This window comes from Vigna unguiculata, chromosome 3, assembly GCF_037176805.1.
Source record: "Vigna unguiculata cultivar grain cowpea cultivar isolate G323 ecotype 2 chromosome 3, ASM3717680v1, whole genome shotgun sequence".
Classification (NCBI taxonomy): Eukaryota; Viridiplantae; Streptophyta; class Magnoliopsida; order Fabales; family Fabaceae; genus Vigna; species Vigna unguiculata.
The window spans coordinates 58,642,807-58,664,849 of NC_140794.1; the positions used below are offsets into that span (position 1 = coordinate 58,642,807).

The 22,043-nt window shown below is 32.4% G+C and overlaps 5 protein-coding genes across 5 annotated transcripts; 3 read left to right on the top strand and 2 right to left on the bottom strand.

Moving 5' to 3' along the window:
- Nucleotides 1–330: 330 nt before the first annotated feature.
- On the top strand, nt 331–1,919 carry LOC114175989 (protein EMBRYO DEFECTIVE 514). The gene is made up of 2 exons (XM_028060862.1): nt 331–730; nt 1,441–1,919. The coding sequence occupies exons 1-2, from the start codon at nt 392–394 to the stop codon at nt 1,762–1,764; spliced, it is 663 nt and encodes a 220-aa protein (XP_027916663.1). The 5' UTR covers nt 331–391; the 3' UTR covers nt 1,765–1,919.
- A 2,454-nt stretch (nt 1,920–4,373) lies between these two features.
- On the top strand, nt 4,374–5,563 carry LOC114175527 (protein RKD4-like). Its single transcript, XM_085670480.1, has 4 exons — nt 4,374–4,459; nt 4,554–4,699; nt 4,807–5,162; nt 5,279–5,563. Exons 1-4 carry the CDS (start codon nt 4,374–4,376, stop codon nt 5,561–5,563), a joined length of 873 nt encoding a protein of 290 aa, XP_085526606.1.
- An 8,038-nt stretch (nt 5,564–13,601) lies between these two features.
- LOC114175984 (Pentatricopeptide repeat (PPR) superfamily protein) lies at nt 13,602–15,866 on the top strand. Its single transcript, XM_028060856.2, has one exon. It carries the CDS (start codon nt 13,769–13,771, stop codon nt 15,506–15,508), a length of 1,740 nt encoding a protein of 579 aa, XP_027916657.1. The 5' UTR covers nt 13,602–13,768; the 3' UTR covers nt 15,509–15,866.
- A 505-nt stretch (nt 15,867–16,371) lies between these two features.
- Nucleotides 16,372–18,522, bottom strand: MDH (malate dehydrogenase). The gene is made up of 2 exons (XM_028060858.2): nt 18,327–18,522; nt 16,372–17,926 (listed from the first exon to the last, which is right to left on the bottom strand). Exon 2 carries the CDS (start codon nt 17,918–17,920, stop codon nt 16,679–16,681), a length of 1,242 nt encoding a protein of 413 aa, XP_027916659.1. The 5' UTR covers nt 17,921–17,926; nt 18,327–18,522; the 3' UTR covers nt 16,372–16,678.
- A 1,194-nt stretch (nt 18,523–19,716) lies between these two features.
- On the bottom strand, nt 19,717–21,904 carry LOC114178019 (Pyridine nucleotide-disulfide oxidoreductase family protein). Its single transcript, XM_028063692.2, has 2 exons — nt 21,178–21,904; nt 19,717–20,560 (listed from the first exon to the last, which is right to left on the bottom strand). Exons 1-2 carry the CDS (start codon nt 21,862–21,864, stop codon nt 19,859–19,861), a joined length of 1,389 nt encoding a protein of 462 aa, XP_027919493.1. The 5' UTR covers nt 21,865–21,904; the 3' UTR covers nt 19,717–19,858.
- Nucleotides 21,905–22,043: the final 139 nt, after the last annotated feature.

A 22,043-nucleotide genomic window follows, 5' to 3' on the forward strand; every position in this document is an offset into this window, starting at 1 on the left:
ATGAAGTTTAACGTAATGGAAACCAGATTTTTAGTAATGCAAAAAAAAAAATGTTCAAGGAGGCCAATTCACTACAGTGAATCATATTTTATGAGTATAAAGAGGTATTAGTCTTAAGTTGTGGATTAAAGCAGCACAGAGATAGAATTTTAGAGGAATAAATTTTGGGTAGAAAAATGAAAAAAAAAAAAAAAAAAGAGGGTGAATATAACCATTTAATTTTGTGGAATGGCCAGAGGACCGAATTTAAACAAACTTAGGCCCAGAAAACAACAGTGAGGCCCAATTGGTTGGCCTGTGAACAAAGAAAAATTAGGTCATTCCTCCCGCTCCCAATTTTGCTTTTATGAAGTTTTCAAACTAACAAGACCAACAGCCACGTTCGCACACCATGGCGGAACCGGAAGTTGTCGACCCCATAGCCACTGACGCCGCCGTAGATATGGCTGTCGATAGTTCTGAACCCGCCGCCGTTGACTCAGCATCGAACGGTGAGCCCAACCAGAAGCGGAGTAGGGAGAACCACGATGACGAAGTAGACGGTATTTCGAAGAAGCAGAAGGTGGAGGCAGAAGAGGAAAGGGAACATTTGAACGGAGAGGATGAAGAAGAGAAGAAACCCTCGGGTCCCGTGAAACTGGGTTTCATAAATTTCGCCTCTTCCGTTGAAATGTTCGATTACTTCAACAATCTCCTTCATACTTGGCCCTCTTATCTCAATCTTAACCAGGTAATCCAACACTCGTGACAGAATTCGCTTTTTTATGTTTCCTATTTTTCTTGGATAAAAAAAATCGAATTTTTAATTTTTCAGTGACTACTGCATTTCAAACATACTGTGCTCTTACTTTGTCTTATATGGGTTTTGATTCATATGACTCAATATAATATGAGTGAGCACTCTGTTCCTTGCTTTCCTCGAAAGATGTGGCTTCATACATTTTAGTCTCTAGCACATCAAATGGCAAATATATTTGAATTGAATTAGATTGTGGTGCATTGTTAAATACAAACAAGTAATCCATTTAAAACCTATTGAAGTTGTCCAATCCATCAGATTTATCCTAACAAGTTTTAATGAATAGATGAGTGTTTATATATGAAACATCTTTATGCTAAGAAGGTGGTGTGGCTACACAAAAAGTTACTATATTGGATGATTTTTAGCTGAGTGCCAAGGGAGAAAGAGATTACGCAAGACATTGTTTCTTCAGATTTGGTTAAGGCCTTTGTTCTGTTTATTTATCATGTTTGGCTGATCGAAGTCAAATAGTTTCAGCAATGCACTGAAAACAGTTATTTTAAATAATGCATGGCCATTTCAAGATAGAACTGCATGCAAATGCATTGTCAATCTTAAAATAGAATGTTGCCTCAGCTATGTTTGTTGATAAGCAGTGGAAACAACCTTGAATAAACTATGGTTGTTTTTGGTGGCAGTATGAACATGCAATGTTACTGGAATTGCTGAAGAAGGGCCATACAGAGCCCGATGAAAAGATTGGTGGGGGAATCCGAGTTTTCCAAGTCCGCAACCATCCTAGGTGGAAAAGTAGGTGCTTCTTCCTCATAAGGGATGATGAATCTGTTGATGATTTTAGCTTCCGCAAGTGTGTAGATCATATTCTTCCCTTGCCAGAAGAGATGCAAGTGAAAGCTGATGCAAACAGGGCATTAGGAGGAGGAGCAAAAAATCACAGAGGAAAGAGTGGTGGTGGGAAAGGTGGGCATGGCCATGGGAAAAAAGGAGGATCTAGACATTGAGTGCAATGTGAATGTTGGTCTTTGTTGTATTTTAGGATCTAAATGTTCTTTGTATCCTTTACCACCTTATTTCATGATTCCTACATTAACTGTATACTTCAGAATTCATATAAATTACCAGCTTATTTAATGATTCCTAGTTATATTTTGCATAATTAAGCCAACAATGCAAGTCCTAGTTGTATTCTTAGGTCATTTATATTTGCAGTAAAAGGGAAATTGGAAAAGGCAAGGAAAGAAGGAAATAAAAGGAAAATCTTTGTTCATTGGGGACTAAAGATATTTGTCCCTTGATATTCTAAAATGGTTTCTATATATTTGATGAGCCTATTTCACTTGATTACATATTATACATATTTATTAAATACAAAATGTATCTCGATCTTTACATGTATGGTTTACACATTTGATTACTTTTTTTTTCAAAGTCCATGTGTAACACCATATATATCTTTTATAAAAAAAAAATAATGATTTTACATAAAGTACACCATTTAATCAAGTTTTTTATTATTATTTCTTTTTTACAATACGATACTATGAAAAGTTTCATATTCTATTGGTTTTATCCTTTTTTCTCCTTCACCAACTACAATATTTATCATTTTAAATGTAAAACATAAAAGAGATATATAGGATTTGACTAGTATGCACTATCGTAATATTTCGTAAAGGAACAAATGAAAAAAATAATAATAGATGTATGTCTTAAACATATAAAAAATATTTAATATTTTTCATCAAATAAGCACCTAAAAAAAAAGAAGAAAAATATCTTATAATAGAATTTATAAGATTGATACGAGTGAATAAAATAACAGTAATAAATTTATTTGTTCGACCCTGTAAAGTTGAACCCCTCTCTCTCAAATTATACTTTCTTAATATTTTTATCACCAGTTAATTATGCCAGTTTTTTTCTTATGCTAACCATAAACATTTTTCATTTATAAAAAAAATAAAATAATACAGAATGAATATTTTAAGAATTAATTGAAATTTATTTGATAATGTAATCATTTCTAATAAATTGATCTAATTGTTGATGAAATTAATATGTAACGTGTTAATATTTAAAGAAAGCTAAATACTAACTTGAATTCCGCATTTAATTTGACGATAATTTGAGATTGAAATATAATTTTCATTTGAGGAACTTTCTATCCACTTTTTCGTGAAAAATATTATAATACTTTGGTAATAAATTAGTTTAATTAATTAACTATATAATAAATTTGAGGTAATAAAATTCAAGCTTCTATATTTAAGTTAGAATTGAAGAAAGCATAGTGAAATATTTTTTACATGCCAATCAAACAAAAGTTGTGTTCAACACCATTTTCAAGATAATTAATATAAAAATAATTGTATTTACTGTATATGATAAATGTGATAAATTGTTATTGAATCATAACGAAAAAAAGGTATCGTAAATTCGAAGTTTTTACACCTAAATTTCTTTCATTTACGTGATTAACCGTGTATATAAATATGATTAATTTTATTTACAAAAATGATTAAAAATAAATAAACATGTTACGCAGACAAATGGTTCATAATGTTATAAAATTATTGGCTATCATATATAATTAACTACAAATATAAAAAAGAAAAAAGAATTATATGAAAGCAGCTATATTAAGTAGTTGTCTACTTCGTAACAGTTGGGGGAAAATAATTAGTGTTTTTCTTCTGTCCGTTACAGCTCAATGAATATGATATAACTGGTGAGTTAAATTCGTTAGCCTTCAGTTAGAAATTAATTAAAACTGTAGAATAAATCAATGAATAAATGAATTAGGGCATTCAAAAGGTAAAAATATATAAGCAGCTTTGTATCATTAATTATGGCCTCAAATCAAATATTATTAGTAATGATTATTGGTAGATGGAGTTGCAGAGAGGCAAATGATTATGATTATTGCTTCATAGTAATTTGTTAAACTTTCAGGTCCTTCTATTGCTTGGAAGAAAACGGGAAAACGTGCAGCATGCAACCATGAATATGGCCCAATCACCATCATACTCATGATTTAATTCAACATCATATCAATTACTGCAAACTCAGCATGCCTAATCGCTCATTCCCAACCAAATTTTGTTGAAACTGACTGCGAATTGATAATTGATACAAACATTTCCAGAACTTGATTAATTATGAGAGTCTATGTTAAGAAACCCTTCATGCAGCCACTATCTACTATATAGCTATAATATCTTTTCGATTTGTGCATAGAGAACAAACAATATTCATATAATGCTGCTAAAAAAAGAAAAAAGAAGGCAACAAAATTTAATTTTTCATCTGATCCAAAGGTTGAGATATTGAGCATTTAGAACCCTTGGATATTTATGCTGATAATTAAATTGATCTTGTAACTCTCACAGGCACACTCTTTACCATTAAAATGCATTCATGCACACAAGACGGCGCACATTCTCCAAGCACTTAATTGCTTCCATTTGTTACAAATGATACACTATCATCATCATTATCATCGTCATCAACGACGTCGTAAATTCATATCCATATTTCTTATATATATTGCTAACTTCCTTTCATATTCCCACACTGTTACATTACATCCCTTTGTTACTTCACCATGATCATGGATTCTCAGCCTCTTATGAGTTGGAGCTCTTATTATCAGATAGAAGAAAATCCACTTCCATTTACGTGTCAGTTTTCTTACAGGTAAACCATTCTCTTCTATACACCTTCCCATGACGAAATGTTAGCATGTTCGTTCACCTTTTCAATTGTACTTATTGGAATACCTTTTTCTCAGCGAAAACAGCGAAGTGTATCCTCCTCCTCCACTACACGATTTACCCATACAAGACTACCCCGTTGATGCCGTTCCTCTTATGGAGTTCTACCCTTCGGATCCTTTATACGAAACACTCGCCATCGAACCCACACCAACCCTGCGAGGTTATTATATACACGTCGACATCAACATCATAGTTTTTATATTTTACGATGATGCTACTACTACTATATTACTTGTCCTTATTTAGATGTTGGTTGTGTTGTTACAGCAGACTGTGATTTTTATGATATCGATAAGGGGCTTTCGGTTTGGAAAGAAGTGAACGCTGTGTTTGATTCGGAAGTCGATATTTTATTTCGTAAGAAGGATGAAAGTGGAGGAAGTTTGAAGGAGATGATGGTGGATGGTGGGAATGTTAACGAAGAGAGAGAAGAGAGAAGGAACCCTAGCAATGGCAGAAAGTTATCTCGGAAGACCATATCTGAGTACTTTTACATGCCAATAACACAAGCGGCCAGAGAACTTAATGTCGGGCTGACACTTTTGAAGAAAAGGTGCAGAGAGTTGGGTATCAGAAGATGGCCCCACAGAAAGCTGATGAGCTTGCAAACTCTGATAAATAATGTACAGGTACGTACGTTGTGTTTGTGATGTGTACGTTGTGTTTGATTATTTACTACACTTTATGGTGATAAAAAGAGGGTATAGCTATTTCCTAATTTTGGGGAATGGGGTGTGAGGTGCAGGAGCTACTGAAAGAGGAGGGGCCGGAGAGTGAAGAGAAGTTAAGATTTGCCATTGAGACATTGGAAAATGAGAAGAAACTTTTGGAGGAAATGCCAGATATTGAACTGGAAGATAATACAAAAAGACTTAGACAGGCATGTTTCAAGGCCAACTACAAGAAAAGGAAGCTAGGGCAGAGGGAACCACAGTGTTCTTCTTGGAGTGGCGCCATGTCAGAATATAATAACGAAAGTGAAGAAGAACTGGATATAAAGTATCTCATTTCTCAGTTAGCTTAAGTATGTGTAAGTTTCAACAATGTTATGAATGGAGTGTGGTTGGTTTCGTTTTTTTTGTTTGTGGAGTGGCATGCAGATGTGAGTATTGCGCTTCATACAACTCATTGCAAACGTATATTTAAAACTGTGATGAGAATATTTAGATCTTTCTGTGGGTAATGTGTTTGGATAATGTTTAGTAATGGCATTGTCGAAAGTAGTGAGTTATTTTGTGTGGTCTTAATTTGGAGTATGACGTTGCTCTGATAGAATTAAGAAGGGCACAGAGAGCAACATATATAGATGTTGTTTTCTATGTCCACCAGTACCTACAGTGTATGAATGCATGTGTGGATATTCTTGATTCTTCTGTCCATTGAAAAGATTCATTTGAATGTTTACGAGAGAAAGAGAGAAATGGTATAAATACACTGTTTATGATAAATGGTATGAGATTATTACCCAATACAATCATAAGAGTTGAAATAATGTGTCAATAAATAATAAATCACCGTTATAGTAGTATATGCTTGGTTATTTTCGAGGGAGTTATTTTCACACTGCTTGTGCATTTACTCGCAATAATACTCCTTTGGAAGTAAGTATATGACGATTTCTTCTAAGAATAGAATAAAAATAAAATGAATTATGTTTATGTCAAATTTAAAATCAATTTGAATACTTAATTTTTATAATAAAAAAAATTAATTCAATTTCATTGAGTTTGTAATTGATTTTAATTAATGAAAACGCTCAACTATAAGTAAACGGAAGTAAGATTTTTCTTCCGAAAAAAAAAAACAAATAGAAATAGGAACTGGTTCATGAAGGTATAAAAGTCTCTTTCTTTTTTCCTTTTTCCTGAAATCGTGATTTCCTTAAGCAAGGAATGTAATTTGTTACGAAAAAAATAAGGATGATGAAATATCATAATATAAATTGTATCCGTTTCCTATATAGATATGATTGTACTTGATCCAAGGCAAAAGCTCCCCGTGCATGCAATTTTTTTTTTTTTTAGATTAGGAAATCGATAGATTTGAAAACAAATTATGACTGGATAAGTTGTGTCATCTTCATCGATTTTATTGAGAAAGCGTGTTAGGGTAACACGATTCAATTTATTTACTTTTGTAATTTATTTTCAAATCCCTATTTCAATAATTTTTTTAAAAATTGCATGATAATGATGCTTTTGTCCTTAATCCATAAGGTTTTTTCATACGACAAATTGAATAGAGCTTCTCAACTTCATGATAAAATGTTTATTATTTATTATATATTTTTTCCTTAACTTATAAAATATAGAAACACATAATCTGATATTATCCTTTAATTTTAAATTTATAGAAGGTTAAAATCTATCATCTTATTTTTCTTTGATAAATACAGTTATTTACAACAAAATCAGTTAACAAATATTTTTTTTTTTAAAAACAGTTAATAATTATGTTATAAAAGGTAAAATGGAAATAAATTATGTACACAATAAAAACATATATTTTGTATATATATTAGCGTAAAGACGGACCTCTGTTATGATAGGGGCTCTCCCAATATTTTTTCCTTTTTTTTATATATATATTTTAAGAAAATATTTTTATATTTATATAAATTTAGTTTAAAAAACTTTTTTAAAATTTAAAAATGAAGTTTTGACTTTTGTTTGTAATTTTTTTTTTACTTTTTTATTTGATTTTTTTCTTTTGTATTTCCATCTCCTATTTTCTTTCTTTTTTTATCTTAATTTTCATCATTAACTTTTTATTATTTTTAAAAGCAAATTGCACTATGACGAGATTAAGGAGTTAAACAATATTTTGAACTAAATCATTTTTTCTTTTGATTAAGTTCATTTTTTATTTTTTTTCTTTCGAAGCTATATGTTTTATTTTTTGTATGTAGTTTTTCTATTCTCTAGGCATATCTCTATTTGTTAGAGATTATAAAATCATGCTCTAGTTATTTATCAAACTCTTTATTGTATAAATAGAGCTATTTTAGATTTTGAAGTTGAGTAAAGGAAGAACAATATTAAGAATATATATTTTAAAGTAAAGAAAGCTAATCATTTAGAAGTTGTTAATTTTCTTAAAATATTGATTCTTGATTTTGATATTTAATTTGAAATATTCATAATTTTATCTTTTCCTACATAAGACGGAGGTTGAATTTTTAGCAAACACTATGATAATCTATATAAATATTGCAACAAGTTTTAGTTCTGATTAAATTATTGAAGATTTTAAGTTATTGAAAAACGTAGAGGAACACTCTCATCAGAGGCACCTTTTGTTTTTTTTTTAATATATTATTATTGATGATAAAATTTATGTTACGCTTTCACATTATATATATATATATATATATATATATATATATATATATATATATATAATATGAAAACTTTTTTTTTAATTAGAAAAAATAATCTATATATAAAAAATAATCAATGGTAAAGACATAAATTATTTGTGAATATTTACGATATTATAGTAGTAGGTGATGATATTATAATATTACTAAATTAATATACAAGATAAATTTATATTTATTAAAAATAAAGTGAAATAGATATAGAAAAAAATAAAAAAATAACTTTTGATAAATAAAAAAAATAAGGAAAGAAGATAAATAGTTTTATAAAACACATCTAAAAGCAATTGTTAATTTATAAAAATTTAACAAAATTTAACACTATTGCAGTTGACCGGTGGTGCTGTTGTTACTGGTACAACGTTGTGCTGAACACTATAACCAAAAGATTAGGAGAATAAGATTAGCGACATAATTTGAAACTTAACCTCCTAGGTTAAAATGTCATTAGGCTACAATTAGACATCCTGAAAGGTAAAAACTCACTAAGGACATGTAAATAAAGCATGTAAATAAGGTATTTAATATTTTTAGATCATCTACACTTATTATAACACATAAAAAGTATCAAAAGGTTACTAAAAGATAACGGATTAGAAGATTAAGAAGAATTGTGTGATGACAGGTTAGAAGATAGAAGATTAGAAAAAAATAGTGAAATTAAAAATATATTTAATCTTATAAAAAATATTATATTAATTCCAATTATATATATATATATATATATATATATATATATTACTTCTTACATTAGTTTAATTCAACAAGGAAGTAACATTGTTTTAAAATAATTTTTATTAAGTGAACTTTTATATGTTAACTAAGTATATTTTTACATTTATTTGATATCATCTTTTTTAAAACCAAAATAATTAAATACAGTAATTAAAATAGTATAAATGTACATAATAAAGTTTAGGATTAAATATGTTTTTGTCCCTTAAACTTTTAGTAAATCTTAAAATTAGTCAATTTCGAAACTTTTAACTAATTTAGTCTTTCATCTTTTGAAACACGTGGATATAGTCCTTTTAATCAAATTTTGTTAAGTTTATTTGATATTTCAAACGCATTTCATAATAGTATTTGATTTAACATTAAAACAAAAATGTGTCAAATAGTATAAACAACTCAAATATAAACATAAAATGCGTATGGAACATCAAATAAACCTAACAAAATTTGATTAAAATGACTAAATCCATGTATTTTGAAAGATGAAGAACTAAATTAGTTCAAAGTTTTGAAATGAACTAATTTCAAAATTCACTGAAAGTTAAGGAACCAAAAACATATTTAATCCTATATTTAATAAAGATAAAAATACCCTTTTAAATTTTGAGACAATAACATACTGTTACAAAACAAGGACTTTGAAATTTTTAAAGTCTCTACTAAAAAGAAAAAAAATTCAATTAAATCTCAAATTGACACTTTTACTGTTCTTTCTTTTTTGTAACATTTTTAGATGTTTAACACTAATTTTTTTGTTGGTTTTTCTGATAATTTATACTTTCTTATGTTGTTTTTTTTAGATGTTTAACACTATTTTTTTGTTGATTTTTCTGTTAATTTAAAATTTCTTATATTTAATTATATTTAATTTTTAGCAACATTAAAATATAGTTATTTTATTATTTAATTAGTTTTTAACTTTTATTTGTGAATATTTAATAAAATATTAAATACAATGTACAATATTTATGAGCATTTTTGTCCTTTAAAGAAAATAAAGTTGCATTAATAATTAGGCTTAATACCAAATTTGGTCCTCTAATTCTATTCAAATTTTTGAAAAGACCCCTAATTTTTCATTTGTTCAATTTAGTCCTTCAAATTTTAAAATATATTCAATTTAGTCATTTCCGTTAAACTGACGTTAACGCCGTATCCGTACAGTGCCACGTGTCATGTTATTGTTGACTGTGCTTGTTTCCAATTTTGTCTCCTTATTTATAATTTTATCCAATTTGGTCTTCTTTTTTCTTAAAATGAAGCAATTTGGTCCCTCTCAAATTTGAGACAAAACTACTAATTAAACTTAATTACAACTTATATGTACATTTATATATACATGTTAAATTTTTTTAGAAAAATTTATATATCAAATCACTCCATCTAAATATTCAAATTATTTTATTTTTACATTTTTACATAAAAATAATCCCTATTTAAACTTATAATATTTAAAAAATATAAAAAAATGTAAATATAAAGTGACACTTGTAACGCTACAAATATTTGTCACATTTAACATCTAAAAATTACAAGTGTCACTTTACATTTACATTTTTAATATTTAAAAAAAATTATAAGTTTAAATAGAAATTTTTTTTTACGTAAAAATGTAAAAAAAAAATAATTTGAATATTTAGGTGAAAAATTTGATATATAAATGTTTAAAAAATATTTTATCATGTTTATATAAGTTATAATTAAGTTTAATTACTAATTTAGTCTCAAATTGGAGAATGACCAAATTGGATCAAAATTATAAATAAGGGACTAAATTGAAAACAAGCACTGTCATGTGACAATGATATGACACATGGCACTGTACGGACACTGTGTTAACATCAATTTAATAAAAATGACTAAATTGAACATTTTTAAGAAATTGAGGATTAAATTGAACAAATGAAAAATTAGGGATCTTTTTAAAAACTCGAATAAAATTAGAGGACCAAATTTGGTATTAAGCCTAATAATTATTACGTCAGATTTTATTTAATATCACACTTACTTGTGTACTTTTATAGAATCCAATGTATATTAATTATCCTTAATCAGTGCTCTTAAGGCACTGGTTAGCAAGACTCTTAAAAAAAATTTGAAAGGATAAATTAACCATAATGACTCCCACAATAATTAAGGCTTGACAAGTGACTCTCTTCTTTCAAGATCACTCTAATATCAAAATCCTTTTAGAATTACGATATTCTTCCGATCATAATAAAAATAAAAATGAGGAAGGAAATCAAATCAAGTACAACAAACATCTCAGAAAATATTATGTAAAAGAAGACCACATAACATATATTATACTTCCAAATATTTGAACATAATATACAAGTGTCACACATTGAGTATCTTACACTCCACACCCGTTACTAGGAAATGAATGTAGTTAGTTTAGTTATAAACAAAGTAAAAGACAAACCAAAAAGACTCATACTTAGAGACAGATCTTAGTATAGGTTTAGGGGGCTCTCCCCCATTTTTTTTTCTATGCATGTAAATATATATATATATATATATATATATATATATATATTAATTTTAATGCAATTGCTACTTTTAAAATTTTTATATATTTTTCGTGTTAAATATGTTTTTAATTTCTGAGTTTTAACGTAAAATTAAAATTCGTCTTTATCTGAAATTTTAATATAGTTTGATCTCTAAATGTTAGAAATGAACGGATATAGTTCTTTTAACCCAATTACAAAGTTTTTTTTTAAAGTATATATTTGAGTTGTTTATACTGTCTCACAGGTTCCAATATCTGATGAAAAGTATGTTTAACACATAAAAAAAATTAACGTAATTGGATAAAAGGATTATATCTATTCATTTTTAAAGTTTGAAGACTAAAATATATCAAAATTTTATATAGTGACAAAGTTTAATTTTGCGTCAAAGTTCATATACTAAAAACATATTTAACATTTTATCTTGGCACCCCTTAAGTTTGGTCTGAAGATCCACCAGTCAGGGGCGGAACTACATTATGACTTAGGGGAGCCACGGCTCCCCCATTTTTTTTTTAAATTTATATATATATATATATATATATATATATATATATATATATATATATATATATATATATATATATATTTTAAATTATATTTATATATTATTTATATTAAATTTATATTATGAAAAATTATAATAAAAGAGAGAGAAAATAAAAAAAATTAATGGAGACATTGATTTATAAAAGATATTAGGTTTTTTTTTTCTGGCTATAAGATCTTCCCACCATATAAATTGTCATGAAAGTGTCTGAAGAGAAATAAATACAAATAGATAGAGTGGGAAATAGAGGTTGAGAAACACATAGATTGGAATTGAAGTATACATTCTTCCATGATCTCTCACATATCAAGGTTAATATCTTTTTATGAGTAATATATGTTAAATTTATGATTCTTTTTAGGATGTTTTTCCCAAATTAAGTTTATTCCAAATTAATATAAACCCAAATTATGATTCTAGGGATTCTTTTATGAAATTGGTAGGAACCCTAATTATAATTTTTCCCAAATTATTATAACCCTTAATTATAAAATTTAGGGATTTTGTGTTTTTCGCTGCCTATGGTAAATTTTTTTTTAAGTTTTGAATTTATACAGTGTTGCTTATTTAATTAAAGTGGTATGAGTTTTGTTATGTTTTGCAATGTGATAATTGTGATTTGTGAATATAAATTTTATTTTTTCTAGATAGGCGAGACGTGATGAATTTATATTAGAAAGATTATGATAAAAATAAAAAAATTGATTCTTTTTTTTAAAGAGGAGGGTTTGTGATAAAGATGAAAAAAATGCATTTACATTAACTAAACTTGAGAAATTTCATGACAACCAAGAATTCAAGACAATAAAAAACAAATATCTAAAGTTCTTAGAATTACATATAATGAATTTAAAAATTCATTAGAACGCGATTCGAGCAAAACTGTCTCAAATTTGACAATATCACCAAATCAAATTGATGAGGTACGATCTAAAATGGTATTCATGGTTCGGTATCACGATATAATAGTGAATATAGTAATATCTTTTTTTTTGAATTCCAATATTATATGTGTTTGTTTTAAATAGAGAAAATGAAGAAAAAAGATGAAGAGCTTTTTTTTTAACTAAAATAAATTATATTTAACAAATCTAATTTGGCACTCTTACAATTTTTGTCCAAGTTCCGCCACTGCCACCACTGCTCATACTCGTATTCAATTCTAATATAATTTTTACAGGATAAACCAAATTTTCTAAATATATTTAATTGATCATTAACAACAAAAGATAATTAGTCTATATTTTGCAAAGTAATTTAGATGTTAACCAATGATTGTTTTTCCATACTCAAATGAAAGTCTATTTATAACATTGTGACAATTAAATGGTAAGGTAAACTTGTATATATATTTTTTTCACAAATGGAAAGACTACCATGTTAAGTGGATTTTTTTTTTCAATGATTCAAGGGTTGATAAAGAATGTAAGGATCAATTCCTCATCACAGGGACCACATTGATTATTACTCAAATAAATAATTATATATATATATATATATATATATATATTAATACAATATTAAAAGTTTTAATATAAATATAATTAAGGTTTAAAATCTATCCAAAAAAATAGTCTTTTATAGAAGGAAAAAAAAAATTGAACTTCCCCCTTTATAATTTGAAGGGTTAAATATGTTTTTGTCTCTCAAGTTTCAGTAAATTTTAAAATTAATCATTCTTCGAAACTTGATACTGATCTAGTCTTTCATCTTTAGATATGTGTTCCATGATAGTATTTGAATTGTTTACACCATTTGTCACACTTTCACTTCAATGCTAACTTAAATATTATCATAAAATATATTTAAAATTTATTAAAATTTAAGGTGCAAATTCATATTTAACCCTAATTTTAATAATATTTTCCATAGATATCGCCTGTTTCACTCTTCCACCCTGAAATTTCATTTCAATATCGTTTCTTTTTCCCAGTTCTTTTGGCCGTTGGTGTTGTAGTTTGTTGGTGATGATCACTGAAATTATCTCAAATCCATGTAATCGGAGGCCACTCTATTGATTCAGCGTAAAACTCAAACGTTGAGCATGAAATGGCTCTAGAACCCGTGATTTCTGCCATAAAATTTGTTTCCCAAAAGATCCAATTGCTCCAAATCCACGCTCACATTATACGCACAAACCTCATTCAATACTCCCCAGTTTCTACTCAGTTCTTGTCCCGTATAGCTCTCTCTGGTCCATTGCAAGATGCGAACTATTCCCGCCGTTTTTTTGAGCAACTCGCCCACCCCTTGGTTTCTCATTACAACACCATGATCAGGGCCTGTTCCATGAGTGATTCCCCACGAAAGGGTCTCCTTTTATATCGAGATATGAGAAGAAGAGGCATTGCTGCAGACCCTTTATCGGCTTCCTTTGCTGTTAAGTCTTGTATTAGGCTTCTGTATCTTCTTGGAGGGGTTCAGGTTCATTGCAACATATTCAAAGATGGGCACCAATGGGATACCCTTTTGCTCACCGCTCTCATGGACCTGTATTCGCAATGCCAGAGCGGAGGTGATGCGTGCAAGGTGTTCGATGAGATGCCTCAAAGGGACACTGTTGCTTGGAATGTCATGATCTCTTGCTGTGTTCGAAATAATAGGACTCGGGACGCTTTGAGTTTGTTTGATGTTATGCAGCGTTCGAGCGATAAATGTGAGCCTGATGATGTTACTTGTTTGCTTCTTCTTCAGGCTTGTGCTCATTTGAATGCCTTGGAATTTGGTGAACGAATTCATGGCTATATAACAGAGCGTGGTTATGGTGATGCTCCCAACTTATCTAATGCACTCATCTCTATGTATTCACGTTGTGGTTGTCTAGAAAAGGCTTATGAGATTTTTAAGAGAACAGGAAATAAAAGTGTGGTTTCATGGAGTGCTATGATATCTGGTTTGGCAATGAATGGATATGGGAGGGAAGCTCTTGAGGCATTCGAAGAGATGTTGAGAATTGGCATTCAACCGGATGATCAGACATTCACGGGTGTCCTTTCAGCTTGCAGTCATTCTGGAATGGTTGATGAGGGAATGTCAGTTTTTGACCGTATGAACAGAGAGTTTGGAATAACTCCCAACGTTCATCACTATGGGTGCATGGTTGATCTCTTGGGCCGTGTTGGCCTGCTTGATAAGGCTTATCAGCTTATTATGTCAATGGTAGTGAAGCCAGATTCCACAATATGGAGGACTTTGCTTGGGGCTTGTAGGATTCATGGCCATGTTACACTTGGTGAACAAGTAATTGGGCATTTGATTGAATTGAAAGCTCAAGAAGCTGGGGATTACGTTTTACTTTTGAATATTTATTCTTCAGCTGGACACTGGGAAAAGGTAGCAGAGGTGAGGAAATTGATGAAAGATAAAGCCATCCAAACAACGCCAGGTTGTAGCACAATCGAATTGAAAGGAGTAGTACACGAGTTTGTTGTGGACGACAGTTCACATTCAAAAAATCGTTTGATTTATGAGAAACTGGATGAGATTAATCATCAGCTGAGGATTGCTGGTTATGTTGTTGAACTTTCATCTGAGTTACACAAGATGAATGACAAAGAAAAGGGGTATGTGCTCTCACATCACAGTGAAAAATTGGCTGTTGCTTTTGGGGTTCTTGCAACTCCACCTGCCACAACACTGAGAGTAGCCAGTAATATCCGTATATGTGTTGACTGCCACAATTTTCTAAAACTTTTTTCCGGGGTTTACAACCGTGATGTATTTCTTAGGGACCATAATCGATTTCACCACTTCAGGGGAGGGCACTGCTCATGTAACGACCATTGGTAGGGAAATTATATACAGATGATAAAATCCGCCGAGTGTTACAGAAATGATCGCAAAAGGCAACTAAAATGTAGAATGGCTAACTTTGCTGCTGGTTATTTGTAGAAACTTGGTGAAATATTGGCTTAATTGAAATGCAACCATTAAATACAAGTGGACCTACCAAACACCAGGGGCCTGCAAAACATCAAATCTGCTATCCTGCAAATTTGTTGTTTGTTGGCATGAGAATTTTTGTTTTTAAGCTTTTGGAGAACTTTTTGCTTATAATGAAGGTCAATTGATATAGTACACTGAGCTACAGTCATTTGACCTAATACTATGGTAGGTTCATCCTGTATAACATGAAGATTTTTCTTGACATTGGCATTCCTCGAAGTGCTGACAAGGTTACAATCCCTGCTAACTGGATCAACTCTGACGATACAGCTTTTGTCCATTCAAAAAATATATATCAAAGCAACCTGTTAATGTCAAATAACAATTTTATATGCACTCCATTTAGATAACAGCATCTGACAGTTTTTTCTCATTTTTTTTAGTTAAAATTGCTCTCGTACTTCTGGCTAGTGACTTGAGAAAGAATATCATAAAGAATTTACTTGATTCTAACCAGGTAAGATAACTAACCGCGGACAATCTTGATCATGAAAACTATTTTAATAAAAAGAAATTACAATGCAACTCAAAATTCACGAGTCCAGGGATTAAAAAAACACCTCGTCATGCAATTATTTTCAAACTGCAATCTTCTATAAGCCAGACTATTTATATCCCTCAACTAAAGGGCCCATTTATCCGGTATCGATGACCGAAAAGTAAACTGCATGTTCAACTAGGCCAGAGCTTGCCTGGATTCTAAATGATTCAATGAAAAACCAAAAGCTGGTCCAATGCCGTATTATTCAAACATTTATATTTCTCCGATTCTACATTATAATGGTGACATCTTGGGAGATTTTTATCAAAACCTAAGCTTGCTATAGAGAACAGAGATGGAAGCTCCCTCCCGTTCTACTAACAAAACTGGAAGTAGAATTGACACTACGGAAAATTTGAATCCTAAGTTCTGGAAGCAGAAAAGATGCTACAACAAATCCGCAACCTAATTTCTCGTTATATTTATGCTCAAATAAATTCATAACCCAAGAAATCACCGTTGACAAAATGAAGTTAAGCAGTAACAGCTTGCTTCTGAGCGAAAGCAATCCCCTTCTCTATGCTGGCCTGGAGTTCTGGCTTAAGTGCTTCCAAAGCCTTCTGCTCATAGTCAGACAACCCTTGGAGGTCAGATGGAATTAAAGCCTCGATACCTTTCCTACCAAGCTTCACCCTGGAAGCAAAGAATGGAAGGTCAGTCAAATCTGATTGCACAAATGAGCACTCGTACACATCCCCATCTCCATCAAGTGCACGCAAAGACGATTCGACAAATCTAGCAGCTGCATATGCCATTGACAAGGTAGCAGACCCAGCACCTGCCTTTGCTTCCACAACTTCAGTACCAGCGTTTTGAATCCTCACCGTCAGCTCCTCAACCTCTTCATCAGTGAAACTCGCTGAGGGTCTTGTCTTTGACAAGAGTGGAAGAATGGTAATCCCGGCATGGCCCCCAACAACAGGGACATCAACATCAATCAGCTTCAGGTTTTTCCTCTGAGCCACAAATGTGTTTGCCCTCACAACATCCAGTGTGGTAACACCAAAGAGCTTTTTAGGGTCATAGACACCCTTCTGTTTCAAAACTTCTGCAGCAATAGGCACAGTAGAGTTCACAGGGTTACTGATAATTTGAATAAAAGCATCTGGGCAATTATCCGCAACAGCCGAAACCAAGTCCCTGACTATTCCAGCATTGATGTTGAATAGGTCATCACGAGTCATGCCGGGCTTCCTGGGAACACCGGCAGGAATGACAACAACATCCACACCATTCAAACAATTTGCCAAGTCAGAAGCTCCAGTGAAATCCCTGACTTGTGAGGGTGTGTTGCAGTGACTGATATCAGCAGCCACTCCCTTGACATTCGCAATATCATAGAGATGCAGGTCGGAAACTAAAGGGGACATCTTGATAAGAAGCGAGAGCGGCTGCCCAATCCCTCCGGCAGCCCCAAGAACTGCAACTTTGTACGAAGCTTGAGGCTGCAACTTGTAGTTGAAATTCTGGTTGTTTTCCTTCTGAGCCTTGGATGTAAAAGATGCCCGCAGAGCAGAACCACTTTTGTTACCTAAGAAAGAAAATTCTGACTCACATCTCACAGAGGACATAGCCTTGAGGCCACAGAAACTCTTCAAAGGATTTTGCGAGTTGAATTTCATCCCAAAAGACCTTGATTGAGGAAGAGAGCTTCCTCTTTGGCCAAGGGAACCGGTGGATCCAACAGTGAAAGTAGCTGCAGGTGCCGCTGCCATCTCAACCTGCGATACAAAAAAACGGCACGAGGTCCGTTCCATTAACCCACAGAAACCTGTTTGAAAACTAAAAAACACCCAAAGAAATAATAAAGCACAAGATTTATTTTCCAACAGATTTCTGTAAGCTAAACCCTAGCCCAACAAATTATTCAATATAAGCAAAAAGAAAGCAGGTTGGAACCTAAAAGCTCAATGAAACGACATGCAGCAAGGAAAGAGCTGAAAAGTAGCATGCATGGTCGAGATTAGTTAATGAGAGCATAATTTGGAAAGAAATTCCACATTGATAACAGAAGCGAGAAATGAAAAGCAGAAAAGGGGAAATAGAAGAGAATCACGCATGAACAGATCTGGGATGGGGGTGAAGGATTGAGATCTGGCGGAGAAAAAGAGAAAAACGTACCTGGGAATGAACGGTGATGAGAAAGACGAAGAGATTTAAGAAGCAAAGTTGGGTTTGAAATCTCCGCCTGAGGGATTGGATTGGTATGGATGGTGGAGGAATGCAAACACCAGCCGAATGCCGAATATATATACACACTCTACCCTTTACCTCACCAAACGCTAAAGAGAAAATTACTCTACTCACAAAACGCTTCTTCACTCTGCTGCCACGTCCTTGCATCACTCTTCTTATTTTACCAATTTTTTTATTTCTTTTATATCAATTATTTATGTATTAATTATTATTTTAATCTTATCAGTTCAGTTTATAGATTCAAAAATTAAAATGTATTTTTAAAACTCTTTTTAGTTTAACTGACATTCAAATTGTATTTTTAATTCTAAAACACAAAAATATTTCATTATTTAAGAAACGGCTAAAATCTTTTTTTTTTTTGTCTATTTCTAATTCTTTTCGGAAATTGAATTACAGTCTTAATTTTTATTTGGTTCAATTGAATTTTTGAAGAAGAAAAAAGATTTAAAGCTTAAGAAATCAACAATGGATTCGTTTTGATAAATAATTGCTTATATTTTTTCACGGTATCACCTAAGATAAAATTGTTTTTTACCTATTATTCAAACAAAGCATTAATAAATCCCACTCAACAATGTTTGATTTCGTGCTAGGAAATGGTAGTTTCCATTTAAGAGCTAATAGATATTATCGTATGCATAACATAATGGGTAAATTCATAACTATCCTTAACTTTAAAAAATTAATACTCAAAATTTATATTAAGATAATGTCTTAATTAATAAATACTTTTGAAATTAATTTCTATTAAAGATGTTTCAAGGTACTAAATTTCTGAATTTATTTGTGAAATTGTTTTAAAAGGTCATGTAATTAATTAAATTCCTAAATAGAAATTACGTATAAGTTGTGGGTATAAACTCTTCCGAGAGTATATTAATTATATAACTAAATCCAAAGTTGATAAGAAAAAATTAAGGCTCAATTATATATTTATACTATGTTTATTTGTTTTGTTTTATTTAATCACATTATTGGTAAAAGTTTCAAAAATGCATTGCTTGGTGATTGGTATCAAATACACGAAATCTCATGTATTAGAGTACAAACTTCGACGCTTGAATACAACCAAGAGGTAAAGGCCACACATGGTTAAAAGTATATATAATCAAAATAAGAAAAATTTGAGACATGTTGCGCTTATGGTTACATCACTGGCATGGACATATCATTAAATTTAGCCTCAAATCATTTTCCTAGGAATCAAAGCTTGATAATCACAACGCTCCTTTGCCTCTTTGGATCTCTCCGATTTTGGATTATTAATTAGGTGCAAACGTTCTGTTATCGGAGTTGCGTGAAAATTCAACCCTTTTTGCTTAAACGTACATATATAGTTATGATATGACTTAATCATAAGGAGACGATGTTCGCTAGGAAATACATAATGCAAAAAAAGAATTATAAATGTATCGGAGATAGAGAGATAGAGAGAGAGAGAGAGAGATGATGACTCATGCATTAAGTTTGTTCATCTCCCTCCTTATGGCACTGGCCCTAACTAAGCTCCCAATGGTGTTAATGGCCAATTTGAGATCTTCCAGAGGATTCCCAGGCACCACTGTCTTGTACAAATAGCTATCAAAGGTCATCTTCTGCACATACTCATCAGCACACATCTCCACAAACGCTTCCCTCGCAGGGTTGGACCTGTAAAACACCTTCTGAAGCACATCCAACACCTTGTAAGTGGGCCAATAAGTCTTATCCCACTTCTCCAAGTACTTCCTCAAGTCCCCTTCTTCCACCATCCTCTTCCCATTCTCTGAACCTTCAACAATTGCCTCTGCACACATTCTACCACTCTTCGCCGCAAAATAGATTCCCTCTCCGGAGCATTTCGTTACGTACCCAGCAGCATCGCCAACCAGAGCCACTCTCCCCAACAACCTTCGCGGCCGCGGATGTTCCGGGATAGGGTGGGCCTCCACTCTGATGATCTTGCCTCCCAAAATCTTGTCTTCTGCTCTCTTCCTTGTTGCTAGCTGGAACTTCTTGATGTCTGCCTTGTGTGTCACAGTACCGGTGCCAACGGCCACATGGTCACATTTTGGAAATACCCACCCGTAGAAATCCGGAGAAACATCATCGCCCACGTACATCTCCGCCAGGTCCTCGTAATACGCCATCTTATCATCCGGAATTTTCACCCTCTCCTGATAAATCATGCAATCAAAACCACACATAACATTAATTACAAGGTTGCAACACATATACAGTGCATCTTCCGCCATCGTAATGCATAAATCAGAAGCAACTACATTCTTTTTTTTTTATTAAAAAAAAGGAAATTACCAACTCTGAAGAAAATTCCCTACATCCCAGAAAAGAAAAACAGCATTCATATGTAAGGAAAAAACTTTAATGTAGTTTCTTTATTGTTATTTGTTCTGTTCTTTCACAACAAGTAAACATCTATTTAGTTTCTTGAGTTTTTCTTTCACAACAACTGAATCCATTACTTTGGCATCTACTAGACAACTCGATGAGTAGCTTTGGCGTGGTTCAATAAGATCATTAGCACTGGAGAGCAGATTTACTATGCTTCTGGACAAAATTGATTAACTTGACAATGTCAAGACCAAATTGACTATAATGGTGCCAATTTTAGAAACCAATTGACAGTTTACAACATGAGATTCATTTTGGTAATGACAAGAACCAAGAAGTTATAAATTCATCACAAGAAGTTATAAAGTCCCTTATAATTCTACAACTCTATGCAATGATGGTAAAAAAATGTGTAAAAGATGAAGAAAAAATATAGCAGTACCTGAAAGGCGATGGCGTACTCGTATTCACCAGCATCAATAGACTTGGCGACTTTAGAATTAGCGCCATCAGCACCAATGACGGCGTCAACTTCCAAGGTACGCTTCTCACCAGCCCCGCCGGTTTTGTTATCGTAGGAAGAGTAATGAAGAACGTAAGGGCTGCTGTTATCCTTCGGAATATCCATTTTCATGAACAGCCCGTTGATGATATTTGCCCCATTCTCCTTCGCCCGCTCTCTCAGGTAAGCGTCCAGCACCTCGCGCCGGACCATGCCTATGTACTCGTGCGGCTTAAGCGTTCTCCCGATGTCCACCGCCACGTTCGACGGCGATATCATCTTCATCTTCGTCACGCGCCGGTCAATGATGTCCAGCGGCAGGTCGAACTCCCCCACCATGCACAGCGGAATGGCTCCCCCGCACGGCTTGCAGTTGTCCAGCTTCCGCTCGAAAAGGAAAGTCTCCACGCCGCCCTTCGCCAGGGTCTCCGCCGCCGCGCCGCCAGCGGGACCACCACCCACCACCGCTACTCGTAGGTTCCGCCCCTGCAGCTTCGGGCTGAATTTCCCGGCCACAATCCTTAACTTTCGGTGAGATGGCGGGAGTCTTGGCTGGGCGGCGAAATGCGGTGCATCCGGCGAGGTTTGCCGGAGCCCGACGAAGGTTTTGAGAGCAATAGAATTCATGGTGAAAGAGTGGTGAGTGAGAGTGAGACAGTGAGAGGGGTTTGATTTTTTTTTTTTTATGTATGTGTGTTTGTTTGAGGGGATACGTTTGGGATTTGAGGTGATTTGTGAGCGTTGGATGGATGGAATTGACGGTGGCGATTTGATGTGGATAGATTTTAAGATGATGGTTTGTGGGA

Excerpts from the sequence above, each read along its gene's own strand:
- LOC114175989 (XM_028060862.1), top strand. The coding sequence starts at position 392 with ATGGCGGAACCGGAAGTTGTCGACCCCATAGCCACTGACGCCGCCGTA. Across the intron at positions 731-1,440 it reads CTTATCTCAATCTTAACCAG|TATGAACATGCAATGTTACT; the intron begins GTAATCCAACAC and ends TTTTGGTGGCAG.
- LOC114175527 (XM_085670480.1), top strand. The coding sequence starts at position 4,374 with ATGGATTCTCAGCCTCTTATGAGTTGGAGCTCTTATTATCAGATAGAA. Across the intron at positions 4,460-4,553 it reads ACGTGTCAGTTTTCTTACAG|CGAAAACAGCGAAGTGTATC; the intron begins GTAAACCATTCT and ends CCTTTTTCTCAG. Across the intron at positions 4,700-4,806 it reads ACCCACACCAACCCTGCGAG|CAGACTGTGATTTTTATGAT; the intron begins GTTATTATATAC and ends GTGTTGTTACAG.
- LOC114175984 (XM_028060856.2), top strand. The coding sequence starts at position 13,769 with ATGGCTCTAGAACCCGTGATTTCTGCCATAAAATTTGTTTCCCAAAAG.
- MDH (XM_028060858.2), bottom strand. The coding sequence starts at position 17,920 with ATGGCAGCGGCACCTGCAGCTACTTTCACTGTTGGATCCACCGGTTCC.
- LOC114178019 (XM_028063692.2), bottom strand. The coding sequence starts at position 21,864 with ATGAATTCTATTGCTCTCAAAACCTTCGTCGGGCTCCGGCAAACCTCG. Across the intron at positions 20,561-21,177 it reads AGTACGCCATCGCCTTTCAG|GAGAGGGTGAAAATTCCGGA; the intron begins GTACTGCTATAT and ends ATGATTTATCAG.